Raw genomic sequence first — 20,516 nt, forward strand, 5'->3', positions numbered from 1 at the left:
GGCATTTGTCAAACATCCAATTAGACTGAACTGGGTAAGTTTGCCCTCAGAGGATGTGTGGAAACAGTCTCGTTCACTTACCGCAGTGCTTGGCACGTAGAGACTCCCAAATTTTCTTATATTTATAAGATATAAATAAATATAAATAGATGAGCACTTTTGGGGTGCGTATTATATACTAAGTGTCTTAAGAGTAAGGCAGGTCAGGTCCTAGGATTTCCATTTTACAGAAAGATTCACAGTTGCACAAGGTCACACAGCCAGGTAACCGGGACCAAAATTGGAACCAACCTGCCTGATTATCTTGCTCAGACATGAAGCTGGGTAGCCTCTCCACTGAGCTCTGCTCCTGGCAGGCCTGTGTCAGGCACACAGTTGGGGCAGCTAAGGGCGTCTGGGAGAGACCCTGAGACAACAGCCACAGTAGGCATGATGGTGGCTGGGAAAGGGGGGATGGACAAGTGGGTATAGTTCCATGGGTGGCTTGCACTTCCCAACTGTCTTCCCCTGGCTGTCTGCAAGGATGGACGGGCTAAAGTGTTGACTTTTTAGGCCTCCCTGGCAGTCATTGGTGATGGTGAGATCAGACCTGGCAGAGACATAGGGGAAGTCTGGCAGGGATGGTTAGGGCAGGGGATGTGCTGCGTGCGGAGGCAGGCTGGGCTTCTGAGAAATCTGGTTTTGTGATAAAAAGGAAAAGCACAGGCCTGGAGGGGAGGGGAGTTTGGGGGGAGACTGGGTATATATATTTGTTTGGCTGAGTCCCTTTGCTGTTCATCTGAACCAATCACAACATTGTTAATCAGCTGTGCCCCAATACAAAATAAAAGTTTAAAAAAGAAGAGACATCAGAGAGCTTTCTCTCTCCTTACCACATGAACATCAAGAGGTCATCTAAGCACACAGTACTTTCTCTACAAACAGGGAAGTCTTCATAGAACCCAAGTGTTCTGGCATCCTGATCTGACTTCTAGCTTCCAAAACTATGAGAAAATAAATTTCTCTTGGGTAAAAAAAAAAAAAAAAGGAGGAGGAGAACCACAGCCTACTCCCTTTCCTCCTTCTTCCTGTAATGAATAGAGTTCCTGGCAGTGTCCTACCAAAGATGCCAACCCGTATACCACTTAGCTACTGGATTAGGACCAGCAATTGCTAACTTATTTCACTTTAACAAAGGAACCCTTATTTGTTTTCTCCACTTTGAGTTTTCTGAATGTGAAACCAAGCATGTTCTTAAATAAATTATGTAAGGACTTCCCTGGTTGTCCAGCGGCTAAGACTCTGCACTCCAATGCAGGGGGCCCGGATTCCATTCCCTGGTCTGGTAACTAGAACCCACATGCCACAACTAAGATTTTGCATACAATGACTAAAGATCCTGCATGCTACAACAAAGATCAAAGATCCATTGTGCCACAGCTAAGACCCAGTGTAATCAAATAAATGAAAAAAATTTTTAATGGAGTATGTAGGTACGTAAAAGAGCAGAAGTCTCCTTAAAGGCTTAACAGAAACAGTGTCTTTGGGATTGGGCCTCTCAAAGTAAGTCTCGTTTCCACTGAAAACAAGGCCTGGGTGGAATGACGTTATAGGGACAGGGCTTTCTGTGATGCTCATTAGTGTGTTTTTATTTTTATAAATGTTTTTAATTGTGGTGAAACATAATATAAAACAGCATTTTAGCCATTATGAAGCATACAGTTTATTTGATGTTTTTGTTTTTCTGTCGCTTAGTCATGTCCGACTGCAACCCCATAGACTGCAGCACGCCAGGCCTCCCTGTCCTTCACTATCTCCTGGAGTTTGCTCAAACTCATGTCCATTGAGTTGATAATGCCATCCAAGTTTATTGGCATAAGTATATGTCATTAAGTATATGCAACCATCACCACTGTCCATCTCCAGGTTTTTCTTGATCCCAAACTGAATCTCTGTATCCATTAAACAATAACTCTCCATTCCCTCAACCCCAGCCCGTGTTAATCTCTAATCTACTTTCTGTCTTTGTGAATTTGCCTATTCCTCATATAAGTGGAAATTATACAATATTTGTCTTTTTTGTAGCTGGCTTATTTCAATTAAAATACCTTCATGGTATATCATGTTGTAGAACCTGTCAGAATTTCATCCCTTTTATGGACAAATAATACTTCAGTGGCACCCCACTCCAGTACTCTTGCCTGAAAAATCCCATAGATGGAGGAGCCTGGAAGGCTGCAGTCCTTGGGGTCGCTGAGAGTCGGACACGACTGAGCGACTTCACTTTCACTTTTCACTTTCATGCATTGGAGAAGGAAATGGCAACCCACTCCAGTGTTCTTGCCTGGAGAATCCCAGGGACGGGGGAGCCTGGTGGGCTGCCAACTATGGGGTCACACAGAGTCGGACACGACTGAAGTGACTTAGCAGTAGCAGCAGCATGTGTATAACACATTTTGTTTATTTATCTGTTGATGAACATTGATTTGGGTTGTTTTCATCTTTTGGCTATTGTGAGCAATGCTGCTAGGAACAGGGGCATACAAATATCTGTTTGACGTCCTGCTTTCAATTCCTTTTGGTATATGTCCAAAAGTCGAATAACTGGATTAAATGGTAATTCTCTGTTTAGTTTTCTGAGGAACCATCATACTATTTTCCACAGCAGCTCTACCACTTTGCAATCATACCAAGAATACACAAGAGTTCCAATTTCTCCAGTTTTTCTATATCCTTACCAACACTTGTTTTCTGGGTTTTTTGGATAGCAGATTTTTTCTCCTTGGAAGAAAAGCTGTGACCAATGTATACAGTGTATTAATAAGCAGAGACATTATTGCTGACAAAGATCCATGTAGTCAAAGCTATGGTTTTTCCAGTAGTCATGTTATGAGAGTTGGATCAGAAGCTGAAGCTCCAATACTTTGGCCACCTGATGAAAAGAACTAACTCATCAGAAAAGACCGTGATGCTGGGAAAGATTGAAGGCATGGGGAGAAGGGGATGACAGAGGACAAGATGGTTGGATGACATCACTGACTCGATGGACATGAGTTTGAGTAAGCTCCGGGAGATGGTAAAGGACAGGGAAGCCTGATGTGGTGCAGTTCATGGGGTCACAAAGAGCTGGACACTACTGAGCGACTGAATAACAACAACAACAAGCCATCCTAACGGATGTGACATGGTATCTCCTTGTGGTCTTGATTTGCATTTCCCTATTGATTAGTGACATTGCACATTTTTTCATGTGCTTGTTGGCTGATTCATGTCGATGTATGGCAAAAAACATCACAATATTGTAATTATTCTTCAATTAAAATAAATTAATTTTTAAAAAAGAAATTTTCATTCATGTATCTTCTGTTTTTTAAATTGAGTTGTGTTTTTGTTGAGTTTTAGGATTTCTTTATATATTCCAGATGTGAATTCCTTATTAAATAGGTGATTTGCAAATGTTTTCTTCCATTCCGTGGGTTGCCTTTTACTCTGTTGATGGTGTCCTTGGATGTACAAAAGGACTCAGCAATGTGAGTAGACACTAGAAATCAAGCAAGCAAAATCAGTAACTATTTGAACACTATATGAACATTCTTAGTTTCCTTATGGAGAAGGAAATGGCAACCCACTCCGGTACTCTTGCCTGGAAAATCCCCTGGATGGAGATGTCTGGTAGGCCACAGTCCATGCGGTTGCAAAGAGTCCGACACGACTGAGCAACTTCACTTTCACTTTCTTTCCGTTTCCTATATGGCCTAAGACAAAGATTGAATTTGTTGACAGTGATTCTTGAATTTCTAAAAGTTGTTTCTTCCATAGGCCCAATGATAAGTTTGTAAATTAGCATAAAATGAAGAAAAGTTATCACCATTGTTTGAAACATTTTTTTTATGTGATGAGTATGAAGTGGAAGCAGAACCGGATACACACCTGGCAGACTGGGTGGCCCTCAGCTTCCCCAGGAAGACAGGAGTGTCACTTAGAGGCCACAGTAGGAGGCAGGCTGGTTTGATGTCTAAGCCCTGTGGCAGGGTGTTTAGGACGGAGCCGCATCACTGGGCAGGGCAGCTTGGGAGCCATAGTGGAGCAGAATGAGCAGGAGGAAGAGTCAAAGCAAAGGTTAAGGTGCAGTGGACCAGGGCCAGCAAGCCTGGAGGTAGAGGACCCGGACAGGGAAATCTTGGAGATGAGGTAGGGGACTCTGAAAACCAGGATGCTTTCAGCCATTCTTTGGTCATGAGAAACCTGGCTCAAGACACGGTAGACATAAGACCAAGATGGTGGCCATCCTCATGGCTGTGGGATAATATACCCTGAAGGGGACTGAGGCTTGAAAGACTTCAGCACTTGAAAAGTGCTGAAGTCGGGCAGAGTCAGCTGCAGTTCAGTGTATCATGTGGTCATGGCCAACTTAAACCTAAGGTAGTTGATTACCTGGATATCAGGGACACACAGCATTGGTGGGAGGTTGGAGGACGGGTTTGCAAGCAGATGGGGCCCACAGGAGAGCCATGGAGCTGGGAGCACAGCAACCGTCTCCTATCTGGAATTCTCTGATCTGATGCCAGCCCTGGGATGGATAGCCTCCAGAGTTCCCTCTTCCCTTGGATTTACTCATTCACAAAACAGTCTGGGAGAGGTGGTCTAGCTGACTGGCAAGTGCCCGCTGCCTGCTGTGTGGAAGAGGTCTGAGCCCCCACGTCTCTGTAGGGTTGGTTACTAGGAACTACCCGCATCAGAGCCATACACAGTCTGAGAGAAGTTACTCCCCATGGGAAACTGTGCTTTGGGAACATGGACAAGCACTGACCTGGTAGATGATCCCTGTCCACTGCAGGGCACCTCCTTACAGTATGGAAGCAGAAAGCTGTGGGCATCTGTGGGGAGGGTCCAGGGGTCAGGTTAGACTGGCAGCTGGAGTTGGAGCTGTGGAAGTCCCCGGAGGGGTGACATGGGTGAGAGCAAGATGAGGCTGGCTTGGAAGGAGGCATTCTGAATGGGGGTGTGGGGAATGTGCAGGGGAGACTATAAGGCTGGTCTACTTTCCAGAATCAGGCCTGAAGTGGGGACCTGGGTCCTGATCACAAGTCATGGGAACCAGCTGGAGGCAGATTAAGCACAAACTAGGTCTTATCACAGGGGAAAGCCCCACGGGACCATGGGCAGGATGGGCGGCCCCCCTCCTGTCTGTCACTTGGCCTCAGGGCTTGTGTCTCTGCCCCTGTCCGATCCCCTACCTTTCTCTCCCCCACAGACCCACTGCCTCTGGTCTGTGTCCCTCTGGGAACAATAGCCACCCCAGTCCAATTGCCTGGGTGGAGGCAAAGTCCCCATCTCCTAAGGGGGCCACAGCAGGTAGAGGCTCTGGATATAACCCAGCAGGACCTCAGTGTGGCTCAGGCTAGGCAGTGCCTGGAGGGGGCAGGAAGACTGACCGGGGCACTTCACTGGGGCCTGGGGTGGCTCTGGGGAGGGCAGCCTAGTAGGGGAGGGGGAGGAAATGGAGCATTAAGGAGGGGGTCCCAGGAGGAAGATTGGGGAAGTGTTGCTGACGGCAGAGCAGGGCAGGCAGGGGTGATAAGGTTCTATTTTGGACCTGGGTGTCTCAGCACGTCAGCAGAGCATCTTGTGAGGAGAGGCAGGGCGGAGACAAATTGGCAGGTGGGAAGTCAGAGCCTGTTCCAGAGCCCTGGGGTGGGGCAGACAGGCACTAAAGAGCAGCAGGTGGCAGAGCTGGGGGTGCAGGCAGCAGAAGAGCTTTCCCCTCTCCCCGAAGCCACAACGCCTGCCTCTTTCCTCTGTGCCCTCGCCTGCAGCCAAAGCCTTGCTGGAGAGAAACCAGAGACCCCGCCCCGCATTGCACCCACAGAGTCTACAGAGCCTCCTGATGTCAGGCTCCAGAGTCAGACATAGTATCGTCTTAACTATTCATGAGACATTCCCTGAGCACCCGCTACATGCCACACTTGGTGCTCCGGGTGGGATAACTCTCATCTGCACTTGTGGTGCTGAAGTTGGGAAGCTGGGTCGATCTCAGGGTGGGCTGGACAAGCTCTAGGTGGAGCATGGCCCAGACCTGCATTGGGAGAGGGCTTCCTAGGGAGGTGACACCCGTGCTGGGGCCTGAAGCCCAAAGAGGCCAGATGCGGGATCTGCAAGGGGCTGGGCACAGCCCGGATGATGGCCAGAGCTGTTCCAACACCTTCTGGCTCAGTTCCCTCCAGCCTGGACTCTGGGCACCTCTGTGTCCTGTGTCCCCCATCAGAGGAGCCGATCAGAGGAACTGGGAGGTCCAACCATCTCAGTTCAAAGTCCAGCCTTGGGTGGGTTGGCCAAGGGCCAGATCTCCCTCTCACATGATCTTTATCCTGGGCTTTATCTCAACACAGTGACTTCTGGGTTCCAAGAAAGTGAGGACAGAACCACAGGCTGCTTGAGGCCAACAAACCATAAGCCAGCCCAGATTTCTGGTTGGAGAAAATAACCTGGTCTCCTGATAGGAGCAGCTCTGCCCGAACATGACATGCAGAAAGCCTTGACTATGGTGTGATCGCTCCACTGGGGTGAGTGGATGAGCTATGTGGCTCCTAGGGGCTCTGTTATCTCAAGGCAGACAGCAACTCCTCCAACTTACCACCCTTTCAAGGCGCTCTCTGTCCCTCCTCTCGTTGCTGCTAGGAAATCGTCATCTGTGCAGACAGCACCTGTGGACTGTCTGGGGTACCAGTCTACCCCAAGCCATCTGCATGTTTCTCCAGCTATACATTTAACCAGAAAAACAAAGTCAAGGGCTGTAGTGGCCCCTCATTTGCTGCTTACCAGCACGGCCCAGAAATACACACGTGGGGAGGTCAGTCACAGATAAATGTAGCGTCTTTGCTGATATGACAGGAGATATTCCATTTCACACCAGCCTTGAAATGACTGTACAGAAGTGCAACAAACACATCCTCCTACCTGAGGCTTGCCGTTCTAGGGACATTTGCAAGGATTGAACAGTCTTTTTACTTCGTTTCCTCACCTCCCCCCATCTCAGATCCATAAAAGAAACTGGCATCCAGGCCCCCCAAAAATGGCTATTTCGAGGCACTAGCCTGCCATATTCTCAGCCAGCCAGCTCCTGAATAAAGTCCCCTCCTTGTCCCAAAACCTCATTTTGGATTTATTGGCCTATTGTGTGGCAAACAGAGAGAGCCTGGACTCTGTAACATATTTAGACCTATTATTGACTGGTCTCTCCAGGATCACTGTATTCTTGTCGCAGTGAAATCAGAGCAAAGCGCCAACACCACCATCTCTCAGATCCTCTCTCTCAGCCTGCTGGGAGAGGCCTGGAGCAGAGGATGGGCAAGGTGGGCTGGGGACCGTGACAGCCATCAGACCCTGTCAGCTAATCCTCTGGACAGGCCACATCTTCTGCAGAAGCAGACGGATCACAGATTTCTCATGCCAGAGCTGGTCTTTATCTGTGGTGTTAAAATAGCTAAAGAAAGAAAGAATGTGAACACTGCCTCCAAGATGGAGTGGGGGCAGGGCAGGGTCCAAGGCCCCGATTGGGGGCTGAACAGCCTCAGGATAAATTTAAAAAATACAGTGAACAGAGGCCTGGATCCACACTGCCCACCCAGCCAAGCTGGCGAGGCCACTCTGCCCCCAACTCCCACCCCATCCACCTCCACCCCCACCATCCAGGCCAAGGCTCTGGTGGCATGGGACCAAGCTGAGGAGATAATTCAAACAAAACATCTTGCCAATCCAGAAAACCTCTCTACCAAAGTCACAAGAAAGGACAACGTGGTCCTGAGCAACCACTGAGCCGAGCCCTGTGCTCATCACAGAGACATCAGAGCAGGAAGTAGTCCCTCGCCTTTCAAGGCAGTTCAACCCATCCGTCCCCAAGAGAAACAGAAACCAGTCTTGTCACATAGCTCACCCCCCACCCACCCCTGGCCCCACTGGGACTTGGGAGGGGCACCTTTGTTTGCTGATAGCCTTATCTGGAGGAAAGGCAAACTTCTCATCTCTTTACAACGGGAAGTACACTTACAAGCCGGGCCATGGTAGTCAGGCTCCTGCGTCCCAGGGGAACTGGGCAAGGAGGATGCTACTCTCTTCAGAGAGATGTCCCCAGGTCCTTGGGAAACATTTCAGGGTTGTCAGACTAGCAAGAGGCTGATTTAGCTTTTAAACAGATTTACACACACACACACAAAAGGAAGGGAAAGAACTTACAGGTTTTCTAAAGGAAATGCTCTAAGAAGAGGGAGGAGAAAAGTGCTTACTTTCTCTGCATCAGGGAGTATTAACGTCTTCTCATTTTTAACTTGCATTTGCCTCTACAGCCATCTCTGCGCGCACTCAAAACCCAAGGGACTGAGCAGCACAGCGGGCTGGCCCTGGCTCCAGGCCCTCCTGCGGGTCTCACTGAGGACTCTAGCCTGAGAGATGGCTACTCAGTTAGCTCTGAGGAACTGCTCGGAAGAGAAAAGGGAGAGGCCAGTTTATATGTGACTTTTTTTTTGCTAGAAAACACCTACAGTCAAGCATACATCATGGTAAAAATGTACTGCTAGTCACAAAGAACAGACATCTCAGTAATGATTTTAGGGTTTTTCCATGTATGGGAAGAGATAAGACTCTGGGGTCATTGGAATCCTTCCTGAGATATGCATCTAACTATCTAGGGGCCTGCTTATCCAAAGCACAGAGTGCTTCCTTCTGTTTCCATCCAGATGGTGAGTGACTGTTGTGGGTTATGAGTTAACCCTTGTAGAACTGGGTGGTGAATGACACTTTTCTTTGTTCACACATCTATGATTTTTTTGGTCTGTTTCAGAGTCTCTCACAACTTTTCCTTGTAGAGGCTTGAATTATTAAATCATCCCTTACTTCTTTTTTTTAATATTTATTTTTATTTATTTGGTTGCACCGGGTCTTCATTGCAGCATGCTGTATCTTTAGTTGGGGCATCTGGGCTCTAGTTCCCTGACAAGGGATCAAACCCAGGCCCCATATATTGGGAGCACTAAGTCTTAGCCACTAGATTACCAGGGAAGTCCCCATCCCCCACTTCTTGAAATCAGTTTGATGAAAAAGCAGAACGCATGAGCTAGACTCGTAACACCTGCTTGATCTTATTCACCCATCTTCACAGCAAGCATGCTGGGAGGGACAGTTTGCTTGCTCCCTGATGAAGATTCAAGCAGTGCCACAACTTCTGTGATCACAAATAAGCAATAGAAAGCACCATTGATAACTTTATATCTGAAGTCTCAATGTAGGAATTAAACTTGCCAAGTCCCAGGTAAACATCAAAATTGAACACCTCTCGGGTGAGTTGCTGTTCGTTGTTTGCCTTCTGGAGGGACTGTGGTCAGCTCTCCCTTCTCCCTCACCTCCTCCCACCTCCCCAACCTGTAGTGGGGGCGGGGTACTGCATCGGGGCTTGGAGGTGGGAAGGAGTCAGGCGAAGAAGGATTTCCTGTGTTCTAGGTCTTGCCCTCCCCTCTGCACCCTCCTGCCCTCTCCCCTCCCCCTCTCTGCTGCTGACACTCTGGAGGTTGCCCTGCTGTCCCTCCTGTTCCTATGATGAGGATGGGTGCCCCCAGCTCCTGGTTTCTGCAGGTGAGGTGGGGGACGAACACACACAATTCCCTCCAGAGAAACCTTCTCCTCTCTCCAGCAGCCTCATCTTTTCATCCGGAGGCATGAGGCCAGTTTCAGAGTACTTCCCTTAGCACCTGTGTGTGCTCCAGCACCTCCGTTGGTGTCAGGGCGCCTCACTTGTGTTTTCACATGGGCCCCTCACACCACATGCGTGTGCAGAGATGCCCGCCTGAGCCTGGGTGCAAAGATGGGGGCTGTGAGGGGGAGAGGGTTCCCAAGAGGGCAGAGTCCCTGGGCTGTTGGCAGATGTTTGTTGAGCAGAGAAACCTCATGTAGCTCATTCTGGGCCTGGTGAAGATGGGCATAAAGGCCCCCATTTACTCTCCTAGAGGAGTGGCCTTGGGTGCCATGCCCACCCTTGCAGGCCTCAGTGTCCTCATCTGTAACCTGGGCACAACAGGGTTCATAGGTCACAGGGCAGTGTGGGGTGCATGCAGGGGGCTGGCAAGGGCCAGGCTGGTTGTCACAGCAATCTCTGCATGGGCCCTTCAGCTCACCTAGGCGCCCCCACCCCATCTGCCACAGACAGGCCACCACTGAGATCTAATTAGGAAATAGCGTTTATTGAGGTGTCCCCACAGGCCTGGCCCTAAGTCCCAGTTGCTGGCACCTCGGGCTCACTCCTCCTTCTCGTCCCCATGGGTGATGATGTAGCAAAGGGACTTATAGTCGATGTTCCCTGCCAGGTCCATGGGTGTCAGGGCGAACATTTGCTCCACCTGCGGAGGTGCTGGTCAGAGTGATCTGATGGAGGCCTGTGACCTTCGCCCTGCCCCTGGGGCCATGCACTGCCCCTCAGCTTTTCAGGCGGAGGTTGGGGCAGGAGTGAGGGGTGCGGTGGGTCCCAGGGCCCACCCTGCCCACAGAGCCGCCCTCCCTCCGGTGTTGCTAAGATGCTGTTGTTCAGATGCTAAGGTTGACTGCGCTCTCACCCCTGGACCTCTGCACACAGAGCTCGTACACCTCCTCTGACTCCAGGTCCTTCACCCTCCAGATTCCAACAGATGCAGCACCTCCTCCAGTAAGCTGGGCTCTAAGCCCACAAGGGCAGTGGGTCACTGAGGCCCCCCCCCGGACCCTGTGGGGTGGAGCCCTGTGAAGGGGCCCAGGAGGGATGATTGAAGGAGCCCGGAATCCTCACCTCAGCTGGAGAGAACTTGTCTGCCTGGGTCAGGAGAAGCTGCCTGAACCTGAGGGAATAAGTGGGGAGCAGTGGGGAGAGCCTGGTGGGGCTGGCTGCATGGGCAGGGGATGGAGGCTCTCACAGCCTAGATGGTCAGCTCCCCCCAAAAGCAGAGAGGACCCCAAAGGACAGGTGGCCACCCTCACAAGGGGACCCCCTCCCTCCCTGCTTCTGGCACAGTGCCCCCAGCCACTCACTCCATTGTCCCACTTACTCATCCTTGTTCACCACGCCTTTACCACTGGGGTCAAAGAGGCGGAAGGCGCTCAGGATGGCCTCTTCAGGGTCTGTCCCTGGGAGGCCAAGGGAGCCAGGTGAGCACCCACACCGCCAGCTTCCCAGCCCCACCGAGGAGGAACCCAGAGTGCGGGAGGGAACCTTCCAGATCACAGAGAGCCGGGAGGGTGCCTGATACAAAGTGCTCCTTTGGGCTCAGAGACGCTGGGATCAGCTGTCTTTCTGAAATGCCGGGCTTGGCCAGGAGGCTGGGATTGGGGATTTGGGAGTGAATGCAAAGGCATACTTCCCAGCCCTGAGGCTTGGGGTGATCGGTGCTCATGGAATGCAGAGGTGGGCCCCACATCCTCTGGGTGGGCAAGGGCCAGATGGGGTCTGGACTGGCTCTGGGTGGGATTCAGGCCGGGTCCAGGTGGAGTGCACACTTGCTGCCCAGCCAGGGACTCCAGACCTGCCCCTGGCTCACCATTGAGCTTCTCCCCAAACAGTGTGAGGAAGACAGTGAAGTTGATGGGCCCCTTCCCTTCCTGCAGCATGGCATCCAGCTCCTCTTCTGGAACATTCACCTTCCCTGTGGGGGTGTTAGATGGACACAGGGCCCTTGAGTGTCCCTGAGTAGGGCTGGACTGCCCCTCCCCTATCCTAGCCACCAAGGGTAGAGAACGCTCACTGGGTGGGGGAAGTGAAGTGGAAGGAATGTGTTCTAGGGGTGGGTGGGTGGTGTGAGCCAGGACAGGAGTACAGGCCGGGCCAGGCAGCAGCTCTGAGCCGGGTCCCTGGTGTGAGAGGGGCTGGGCCAGGCAGGAGACGGGTGCCCTCACCGAGCTGGGAGTAGGTCTCTCTAAGGTCCGACTTGCAGATGATGCCGTCACGGTTCTGGTCGATGCAGCTGAAGGCCTGTGAGGTGGAGGGGCCACAGTCTCCAGCGGGAGCAGCCCACACCCCAGGCAAGGCAGGAGGTGAGGGGGTCCTGGGTGGTGGGAGGAGCAAGGACAGGGGCCAAGACCCCTGATCTACGGGGAAGAAGGGATGTACTGGGGGCATGGTCCCCGGATGGGGCCCAGGCTAGTGGGAGTGGGGCACTCACTTCCTTGAACTCCTGGATCTGGGCTTGCTCGAACATGGAAAAGACGTTGGAAGAGCCTCGCTGGGCCTGCTTGGTGGCCGCAGCCTTGCCCCGGGTCCCTGCCTTCCTGCTGGCCTGCAACACCACAAGTGGGGATGGGTCCTCTCCCCAGCTCCCCAAAAACTCCCTGCCATGGACAACCCCAGAACATTCCCAGGAGACCCGGGGCCCAGGGTCCTGCTTCTCTCCCTGGAGACCATCTCTCTGGGCCCAGCACAGGCACAGAAGTACTGGCTCCACACCCCCAGCCCAGAGGACAGCACCTTGGAGGCTGCCGACCTGGAGTCCCCCACTTGCCACTCACCATCCTCTCTCTCTGCAGCGGCCTGGTTGTCTCCAGGGGCCCACAGCCCCCTTTATGTCTCAGCCTTATCACCTGGAACGCCAAATAAGGACAGGAGGAGAGGATAGGCCCAAACTTGGCAGCCTCTGCTTGGGCTGGGGGAAGACAGGGCCCCTGAGCAGATTCCAGCCACATTCCCAGCGACCTTCAGGCCCCCGACAGACGTGTGACATGCAGTGTCTGCCCGTCTTGGCACTGTGAAATGCACTGCCTCCTGAGAGCAGAGCAGGCTTGCAGCTCTCGCCACTCCAGGGCTGAATGAGGGGCCCCTATTACCCTCACCAGACTGTCCTTCTGCAGTTCCAGCCCAGGCCACAGGGACAGCTGGGGTGGGGCTGGCCTGAGGCCTCCATTGGGCTTGGGAAGGCAGTCAGAGGCTCTGAGGATGGTCTCTGGTCTGAGACCCCTGCAGGGATTCCCCGAGGTGAGGATATTGGCCCTGGCCTCTCGACCCTCTGACCAGGGGGCAAAAGGCAGCCCTGAGCTGATGGCTACCCCAACCAGAACTTGCATGTGATGCTGCTGGAGCATGGAGCACTGCCTGGACCCCAAGCATCCCCTGTGACCCCCATGGAAGTGGGTCCCAAGCCCTTCTTGTGGAGCTCCACTACAGAGTGAGGGGCCTGGGCGTCCTCCACTGTGCCAGAGCAGCAGCCTCTCAGCTGCCTGTGGGCCCAGGGCAGAGAGGGGCTGGGGGGCTGGAGACCTGCCAGAGCAGGAAGAGTGGGCAGTTGGCGGCTCCCCTGAACCCAGAACAGGAGAGGGCCCATGGCTGTCCCTCTGCCCACTGAGGCGAGGATGCAGGGAGGCCAGCCAGGAGAGCAGGGTTCTCGTCCATCAGACCCAAGGTCTCTTTTGTGTAACAAGTATCTTTTACACCACTTTTACTCTCCTGAAATGAAATTCATAGGCTATACCTATAACCTACCTCCATAGAGAATTTTAAACAATCAATACAGGGCCCTGAATCACAACATAAAGGACAACTAGAAAATAATTTATGGTAACATGAGATCCAACAGGTGAATGCTGGGACATGAGTACATTAGTACTGATAATGGAGTCATCAAAGGCTTGCACAGACTTCCAATGCATAATTTAGACTTGAGAGAATGAAAAAGATCAGAAGTAATTCCACATGTGGCATACCATAAATTGGGACAGCATCTCAAGGAGGGCATGAAAACTCAAAACCACAACTTTGGGTGAAGTACTGAATGAAACAACATAGTCATTCCAGATTTGCTGGTTTCTCTCATTGAAAAGTGAGTGTAATACACACTACACATGTGTGCTCAGTCACTTCAGTCGTGTCCGACTGTGTGATGCTATGGACTGTAGACCACCAGGCCCCTCTGTCCACGGGATTCTCCAAGCAAGAAAACTGCAGTGGGTTGCCATGCCCTCCTTCAGCGGATCTTCCTGACCCAGGGATTGAACCCATGTCTCCTGCATTGCAGGTGAATTTTTTTAACCACTGAGCCACAGGGGAAGCCCTACTATGTATAAGATAATCAACAAAGACCTACTATATAGCAAAGGGAACTCTACTCAGGATTCTGTAATAACTGAGAGGGGAAAATAATCTGAAAAAGAATGGATATATGCATAACAACCACTTTTCTGTATACCTAAAACTAACACAACATTGTAAATCAACGACGTGCTAAGTCTCTTTAGTCATGTCCAACTACTCCAACATAAAATAAAAATTAAATTAAAAAAGATAACAACATCCCAAAACCTGAAAAAAAAGTGAGTGTATGTTGCTGCTACTGCTGCTGCTAAGTCGCTTCAGTCATGTCCGACTATGTGCAAGCCCATAGACGGCAGCCCACCAGGCTCCCCCATCCCTGAGATCCTCCAGGCAAGAACACTGGGGTGGGTTGCCATTTCCTTCTCCAATGCATGAACGTGAAAAGTGAAAGTGAAGTCGCTCAGTTGTGTCCGACCCTCATCGACCCCATGGACTGCAGCCTTCCAAGCTCTTCTGTCCATGGGATTTACCAGGCAAGAGTACTGGAGTGGGGTGCCATTGCCTTCTCTGGAGTGTATGTTAAAATCTTACAAATACATGTTCATATGTAACTGGGTTTGTGTGTAAGAAGGTCTTAGCCCTGAGCCTTGGCTGATGTGAAACAGGCATTTCTTTCAGGAGTAAACTTGAAAGGATCACAGAAATCATGTGACTTCTTTTAAAAAAAAATATTTATTTGGCTGCACTGGGTCTTAACTGCAGCCCACAGGATCTTCTGTTGCAGCATGAAAACTCTTAGATGTGGCATGGGGGATCTAGTTCCCAGACCAGGGATGGAACCCGGGCCCCCTTCACTGGGAGTGCGGAGCCTTAGCCACTGGACCACCAGAGAAGTCCCCACGTGACTTCTTGTAATTCTGTCTCCAACATCTTCCATCACTGTCACAACCTAAGTGGCTCCAGGGACTCCCTGCTGAGACCGATCTGCAGCAGGACCAGTCCCCAGAGATCAGCCTTGTTCCCCCTTCTTAGAGTAGCCCCACTCCCTCCAGGATTTCACCTGGAAGCTCTCAGAGACCTCAGAGCTGCTGAGTGATTACAGACAGGTGGAACCACACCCTGAATCCCACAGGCTGGTGGGCAGAGGCCTGGTCAAGTCCAGGACCCCTGACCACACCCCCGCACACCACGCGATGCCATTCCTGTTCCTTCAGCCTTGTGTGTTACTCTTCATAGTCCCCAACATGGCTCACCAGAGAGGATGGCAAATTTCAAGACACACCTTGGCCTGCAGAGTGTCTGTGTGCACAGGATCACGTCTGTATGTATGCTGTCCCACAGTCTCATACACAGAGCTCAAAGAACAGTGGACAAGGTCATGTTCTAAACTTTTAAAACTTTTAATTAAAAAAAAAAAAAAACCCCACACAGTTCCAGGTTGGGCATGGATATGCTGGTGTGGTACATGGAAGTCTGCTAAGAAGAAAGAGGCCTAGCTTGTCCCTTGGGGTGTGTGCTGTGTGCTGCTGGGCTTTCTGAGTGCCCAGGGCCATGGGAGCCAGGGACTCGATCCCAGAGATGTTCCCAGGCCTGTCTGTGGGTGGGGGGACTCCTCCTTTTCCTGGGCCCCTCTGGGCAGAGGCTTTGGGGACTCTGTCTCCTGCATTTCCTGTGAGGGTCCATCCCAGAACAACAGACCACTCAGGGATGGCAGGATGGGAGGGAAAAGGCTGCCATCTCCAGGCCTCGGGGTACCCACAGGCTCTACTGTGGAGCTTGTCCCTTCCATTTCCCGGGCCTGAGTGATCAGCAGCTCCCCGGGGCCCCTGTGGAATCCAGGTCTAGGTCTGGCCAGGTGATGAGGGCTGCCTCCCCATGCAGGCTGAGCTCATGGGGAAGCCAGGCCATAGTAGGGTCCAGAGGGCACCCCCTTCTCAGAGCCAGGGTTGAGCCAGGCTGAAAGCTCCAAGAGACAAGCAGTGCAGAAATGCAACAAAATCCTGAGTGAATAACTCCCTTCTGGGTCCTTGATTCCAGCAAAAAAGGCGAGGTACTTTGAGGGTTCTCCATTCCTGTTCATTTCTGCTCCCGACCCAGTCAGGGCCCTAGGGCTATCTCACCAACTGACCCTGAGAGAAAAAGCCTGCCTGGGCCCTCGGCAACCTCTCCAGAGGCTTTCCCCCATCTTCTGGAGGTGACAGCTGGGATGGGAGGCATCCAAGGTCCTCAGAAGGAGAAGCCTCTCGATTGGGCCAGGTTGGGGGGACTTGTAAGGAGAGTGTCCCCTGGAGCCCAGGTCCAGTAGCCGGCCACAGCTTCCTTCCTGCCTTGCAGCCTTTCTTCTTACTGGCCCAGCATGCAGGCCTTCTTACAGGCCACCGCGGAGATCAAGGCCGCGCCCCGGCCGCTGCCCTCCTCCGACTCAATGAAGGTGATTTCACAGCTGGGCGTCAGCCTGCGCACGATGGCGTGGAACCGCTCCTTGAAGCTGCGTAGAGGGGAAGCTTGGCTGCCGGTACCGCGCTGAATGCACGGCAGGGGGTAAAACAAGGGAACCCTCCTCCTGTGTCTGGGGGCCAAGGGAGTACGGAGAGTTTAAGAGTTCTCGGGACCTCGGAGAGCTTCCCTCTCTGCCTGAGTATCATAGATGGAGACCAACGCCCGGGTTCTCCCCTAAGGATGCAAACTCACAAGGGGCAGGCTGGACCAGGGTTGGACCGGCAGAAGGCCGCGCGGGCTCACCTAGGGTGCAGCTTGTACACCGAGCCGTCCACGCCCACGGTGATGCGCATCACGTCCTCGCTGCGGCTCTCGCGCATCCGGTTGATGACTCCCGCCAGTCCCGCGGCGCACATGTGCGCGGCGCGCGTGGACACGCTCTCGCAGGCTCGGCGCACGATGTCACAGTCAGTGGCCGAGGGTCGCAGCCCTAGAGTGCTCAGGATATTGTAGATCTGCTTGCGGTCACCGGAATCGCTGCGGGGAGGGGATGAGAGGACATTGCGGGAGGGTCTCTTGGTCTGGGACCAGCCGGATCCCCACCGCGGAGGTCTCTGCCCCTTCCCCTGCCCACTTCTCCCAGGCAGAGAGCGTGGGTCTACGAGTCCCGAGGGGAGCGGGTCTGACTCCGCCAGGGACCAGCAGTAATTTGGTCATTACTCGTCTCTCTAAGCCCAGGGTCTCCGCCCTAAAGTGGACAACTGCCGCGCCTCTGGACTGTTGTGTGGATGAAATGAGACTAGGCCCACGGCGGGTGGGGGAGCCTCAGAGGGGAGGTGTGGTCTCCGTCGATTGTCCTGAGGGAAGTTCCTTCGGGAGCCGGAAGCCACACCCGCCCCCGGTGCCCCATCCCTGGACCTTAGCCGGTCCTGAGCCCCTACGCCCTGCGCCTTGCCCTCTGAGCTCGGCTCCCCGCACACGTCCCAGGACCCCACCGCTACCCTGGGACCCAGATTCGTGTCCCGGCCCCGCCCTCTGCCCCCTGAGCTCCGCCCAGGTCCGGCCCACACTTGGAGCCCCGCCCCCCCCCGACTTCTGCGTCAGGGTCCTGGAACCTCTGCGTGCACACCGCCGCCCGTACCCTACCCCTATCCCCTGAGCGCCCCGCGTACCTCTCCACCTGAGACACGAAGCGTGTCTCGAAGGCGCCGCGCGTGCGCAGCTGCTCCGAGGCCTCTCCGTGGAAGAGCAGATTCTCGTCCACAAGCTTCAGCAGCACAAGCCGCACCAGCTCGCCCATGTACTTGCCACCGATGAGTTTCTCGTACCTGGGCAGAGGAGGACAGCCGAGTCATTCCCCGCAGGGAGGTCCCCACGAGCAGACGGAGATCGGCCACCGCCCCATCACAGCCAAAAGGAGGCCATGTGGGACGCTGTGACACTGGGTTCAAGCCCATTTCGGCATTAATCCACCTGGGCTTTTGGGGCCTTGGGAGAACGCTCCATGGTGGGGCCACAGTTCGGTCCCTCTAAGACCTTCCTCCCGAAGGACCCTGAGCTGAGCCCACTTCGATCTCCCCGCATTTATGTGATAGGAGCTCTTCTCATCACCCAGAGACAGTTGGGGAAGCTCAGGCTCAGAGGGGCTAGTGGCCAGCCTGGAGCAGGCCTCTGCCCACTTGCTAGGGCTCCTAGGGTCCCTGTGCGCCTAGAATCCACCGAGTTGGCACATCAGCCCTAGAGTCTGTAGGCCTCCAGTGTTTTCCTCTTTTATTGAATACTACCGACCTCCCCGAGGTTTAGGAGAGCCAGAGAAGAAGCTCAGGTGCCTGGTGCAGAGTAGGCAGTTGATAAAGGAAAGCCCTGACAAGCTCTGAACCTGCAACATCCTCCAGGTTACTCCAGTTCATTCTGGTAACTTGTTCAGAGCCATACTTTGGGGATCTCTTGATTAAGCCCAGTCAGCCTTGCTGGGGGCTTCTCAGTCTTCCTATGCCAGCGGTCACCTGCTGGAACGGGGGAAGTCCCTGCTCATCTGTCCATAGGCCCTCTTTTTAAAGACTAATCTTGGCATCTCTCATTATTTCCGGTTCACAGAGGGGCACACGTGTCTGAGCTGAAGGAAGAAACGAGCCAGCTTATGAAGAGATTGTCAGTTTGCTTTTCCCCAGAACTGTTTAAAAACAAGCCCATTATCTGCGGGCCGGCCCCATCTGCCGCATGGTCGGGGGAGGGGCGGTCCTTACAGCTGCTGGCCGGGGTTCAGGGAGTTCTCATCCACCACGCGGTCGTACTCCAGCAGGAACTCGTCCAGCTCGCCTGAGTCCCCGAAGGCGCCCCACTCGGTGTTGACACACATGCGGCCCTCGTCCCCTTCCACCAGCTCCACGTTCTGCATCTCCTCCATGTAGCAAGCGTTGCAGCCCGTGCCTATGGGAAGTGGCATCGTCGGATCCCACCTGGGATGCCAGCTGTCCTGGGTGCATCGCCCCTGCAGGAAGCCCTGTGTGGCCCTGTCTTCCCAGCTTCTTTGAGCCCTCAACCCTCACCACTCCCTCCATCTCCCTGCAGCAAAGGAAAACCAGCTCTCCCAGGAGCTGGAAGGTCTGGGTTTGCTGTGTGACCTCAGGTAGATAAACCCACCTCCCTGGGTGGTTCTTCTTCCCCAAAAGGGGTTGGTAACACCTACTCCCCCTGTTACCTGGAGTTGAGAGAAGTGAGGGAAAGAATATATGTTAAAGTGCTTTGCCAATTACAGATGGGTGTGGAATGTTATGATTTTGTCTTGTCTGTGCATCCCTCTTGTTTTCTGGCACTTTCTAAACATGTATTTGAACTCTGTCTCAGCCTCTGTTCTTTTTTGAGGGGGGCCACCCAGAGGTCGGGCTTCCCAGGTGGCTCAGTGGTAAAGAATCCATCTGCCAATGCAGGAGATGCAGGAAGTGTGGGTCCAGTTCCTGGGTTGGGAGGATCCCTTGGAAGAGGAAATAGCAACCCACTCCAGTATTTTTGCCTGGAGAATTCCATGGACAGAGGCACCTGGCAGGCTACGGTCCATAGTGTCGCACGACTAAGAGGATGAGCACGCACGCACACACCCAGTGGTGACTGAGGCAGCGTGTGGGCTCTTGGGAGCAGCACACAGGTCACTACAGGTGGGCCTGGCCATGGAATTTATAATCTGCAGGGTCCCATGCAAAGTGAAAACATGGAGTCCTTTGTTCATAAATTGAGTTTCAAAATAGTGATAGCAGAGCATCAATCTGAACACGACTGCACACCCCTCAAGCTGTGAGGGACAGCCACTCAGTCATACCAACCTCATACCAGCAGTGGAGCTGCCTGGGATCCAGGCCCAGTGATGCTGGGCCTTCCAAGATTTTGTGGGGAAAAAAATACAGAAATCCAGACTTTGACGTGACTTCTCCCAATTTTTAGGTGTTGGTAATTATCATAAACATGTGTTTAACTGCAGAGCAGAGACACCAAGACTGTTGCAGGACGAATGTGATCACTGGCTACTCTACCATCTCTGCTCCAGAGGCAAACCTGAGGCCATCGGCCACAGAGCCCAGGTGGAGGTGTGCTGGGGAACTGACCCAGGCAGTTCTCTCTCCTCTCAGGGACGAGAGAACCAGGGCCCCTGGGGCTTCTGTTTAGGGGTGGACTTAACTTTCAGCTGGAAGGTGAGGGTGGAAGGAAGAAAAGTGAGAAACTAGAGGAGAGGCAGAGTCGACCAGGCTGCCCCTTGGGACATGTTCATACAGTTGCAGAGAGATGGTAAGAACATGAATACAGAACCCCTCAGGGCTGACTCTGAAGGGGCCATGGAAGCAAACAAACTTAACGCTGCCTTTCTGGGTAACCAGGGCTCAGAGAGTCCAGGGAAATACCCACACGCCTGTGTGTTCACGCATTGCACTAAACATTGTAAAGGCCTTGGGAACTTCTGGGAAAGCCCCATGGTTGGTGGGAAGAGCCCACTGGGGCCCACATTGTCCCCTTTCCTGGTACCTGCCTTCATTTCCGGCAGGGTGGCCTGCTGCCCTGGGGTGCGGTAAGACTG

General features: G+C 52.9%; 2 protein-coding genes and 1 long non-coding RNA gene across 3 annotated transcripts in view; 1 reads left to right on the forward strand and 2 right to left on the reverse strand.

Annotated features, from left to right (window-relative positions):
• Positions 1–10,187: 10,187 nt before the first annotated feature.
• MYL7 (myosin light chain 7) lies at positions 10,188–12,523 on the reverse strand. The gene is made up of 7 exons (XM_086396112.1): positions 12,496–12,523; positions 12,153–12,266; positions 11,887–11,962; positions 11,532–11,636; positions 11,043–11,121; positions 10,787–10,835; positions 10,188–10,364 (listed from the first exon to the last, which is right to left on the reverse strand). The coding sequence occupies exons 1-7, from the start codon at positions 12,496–12,498 to the stop codon at positions 10,263–10,265; spliced, it is 528 nt and encodes a 175-aa protein (XP_086252238.1). The 5' UTR covers positions 12,499–12,523; the 3' UTR covers positions 10,188–10,262.
• Positions 12,524–15,387: 2,864 nt separating this feature from the next.
• Positions 15,388–20,516, reverse strand: part of GCK (glucokinase) — a 36,656-nt gene continuing 31,527 nt past the window's right edge. Inside the window, exons 7-10 of the mRNA XM_086396111.1 lie at positions 18,697–18,880; positions 17,623–17,778; positions 16,754–16,987; positions 15,388–16,499 (exon numbers count right to left, since the gene is read on the reverse strand). Coding sequence (XP_086252237.1) covers positions 16,355–16,499; positions 16,754–16,987; positions 17,623–17,778; positions 18,697–18,880 — 719 coding nt within the window. The 3' untranslated portion in view covers positions 15,388–16,354. The remainder of the gene's footprint in view (positions 16,500–16,753; positions 16,988–17,622; positions 17,779–18,696; positions 18,881–20,516) is intronic.
• On the forward strand, positions 16,372–19,291 carry LOC147373999 (uncharacterized). The gene is made up of 2 exons (XR_015162324.1): positions 16,372–16,552; positions 18,548–19,291. It is a non-coding gene; the product is annotated as an uncharacterized LOC147373999 (long non-coding RNA).

This window comes from Bos grunniens, chromosome 4 (genome assembly GCF_055505025.1).
Source record: "Bos grunniens cultivar Pamir isolate PY7600 chromosome 4, Bosgru_T2T1.0, whole genome shotgun sequence".
In the NCBI taxonomy this organism is placed as follows: domain Eukaryota; kingdom Metazoa; phylum Chordata; class Mammalia; order Artiodactyla; family Bovidae; genus Bos; species Bos grunniens.

Excerpts from the sequence above, each read along its gene's own strand:
- MYL7 (XM_086396112.1), bottom strand. Across the intron at positions 11,963-12,152 it reads AGATCCAGGAGTTCAAGGAA|GCCTTCAGCTGCATCGACCA; the intron begins GTGAGTGCCCCA and ends TCCACCTCACAG. Across the intron at positions 10,836-11,042 it reads GGCGTGGTGAACAAGGATGA|GTTCAGGCAGCTTCTCCTGA; the intron begins GTAAGTGGGACA and ends TTATTCCCTCAG.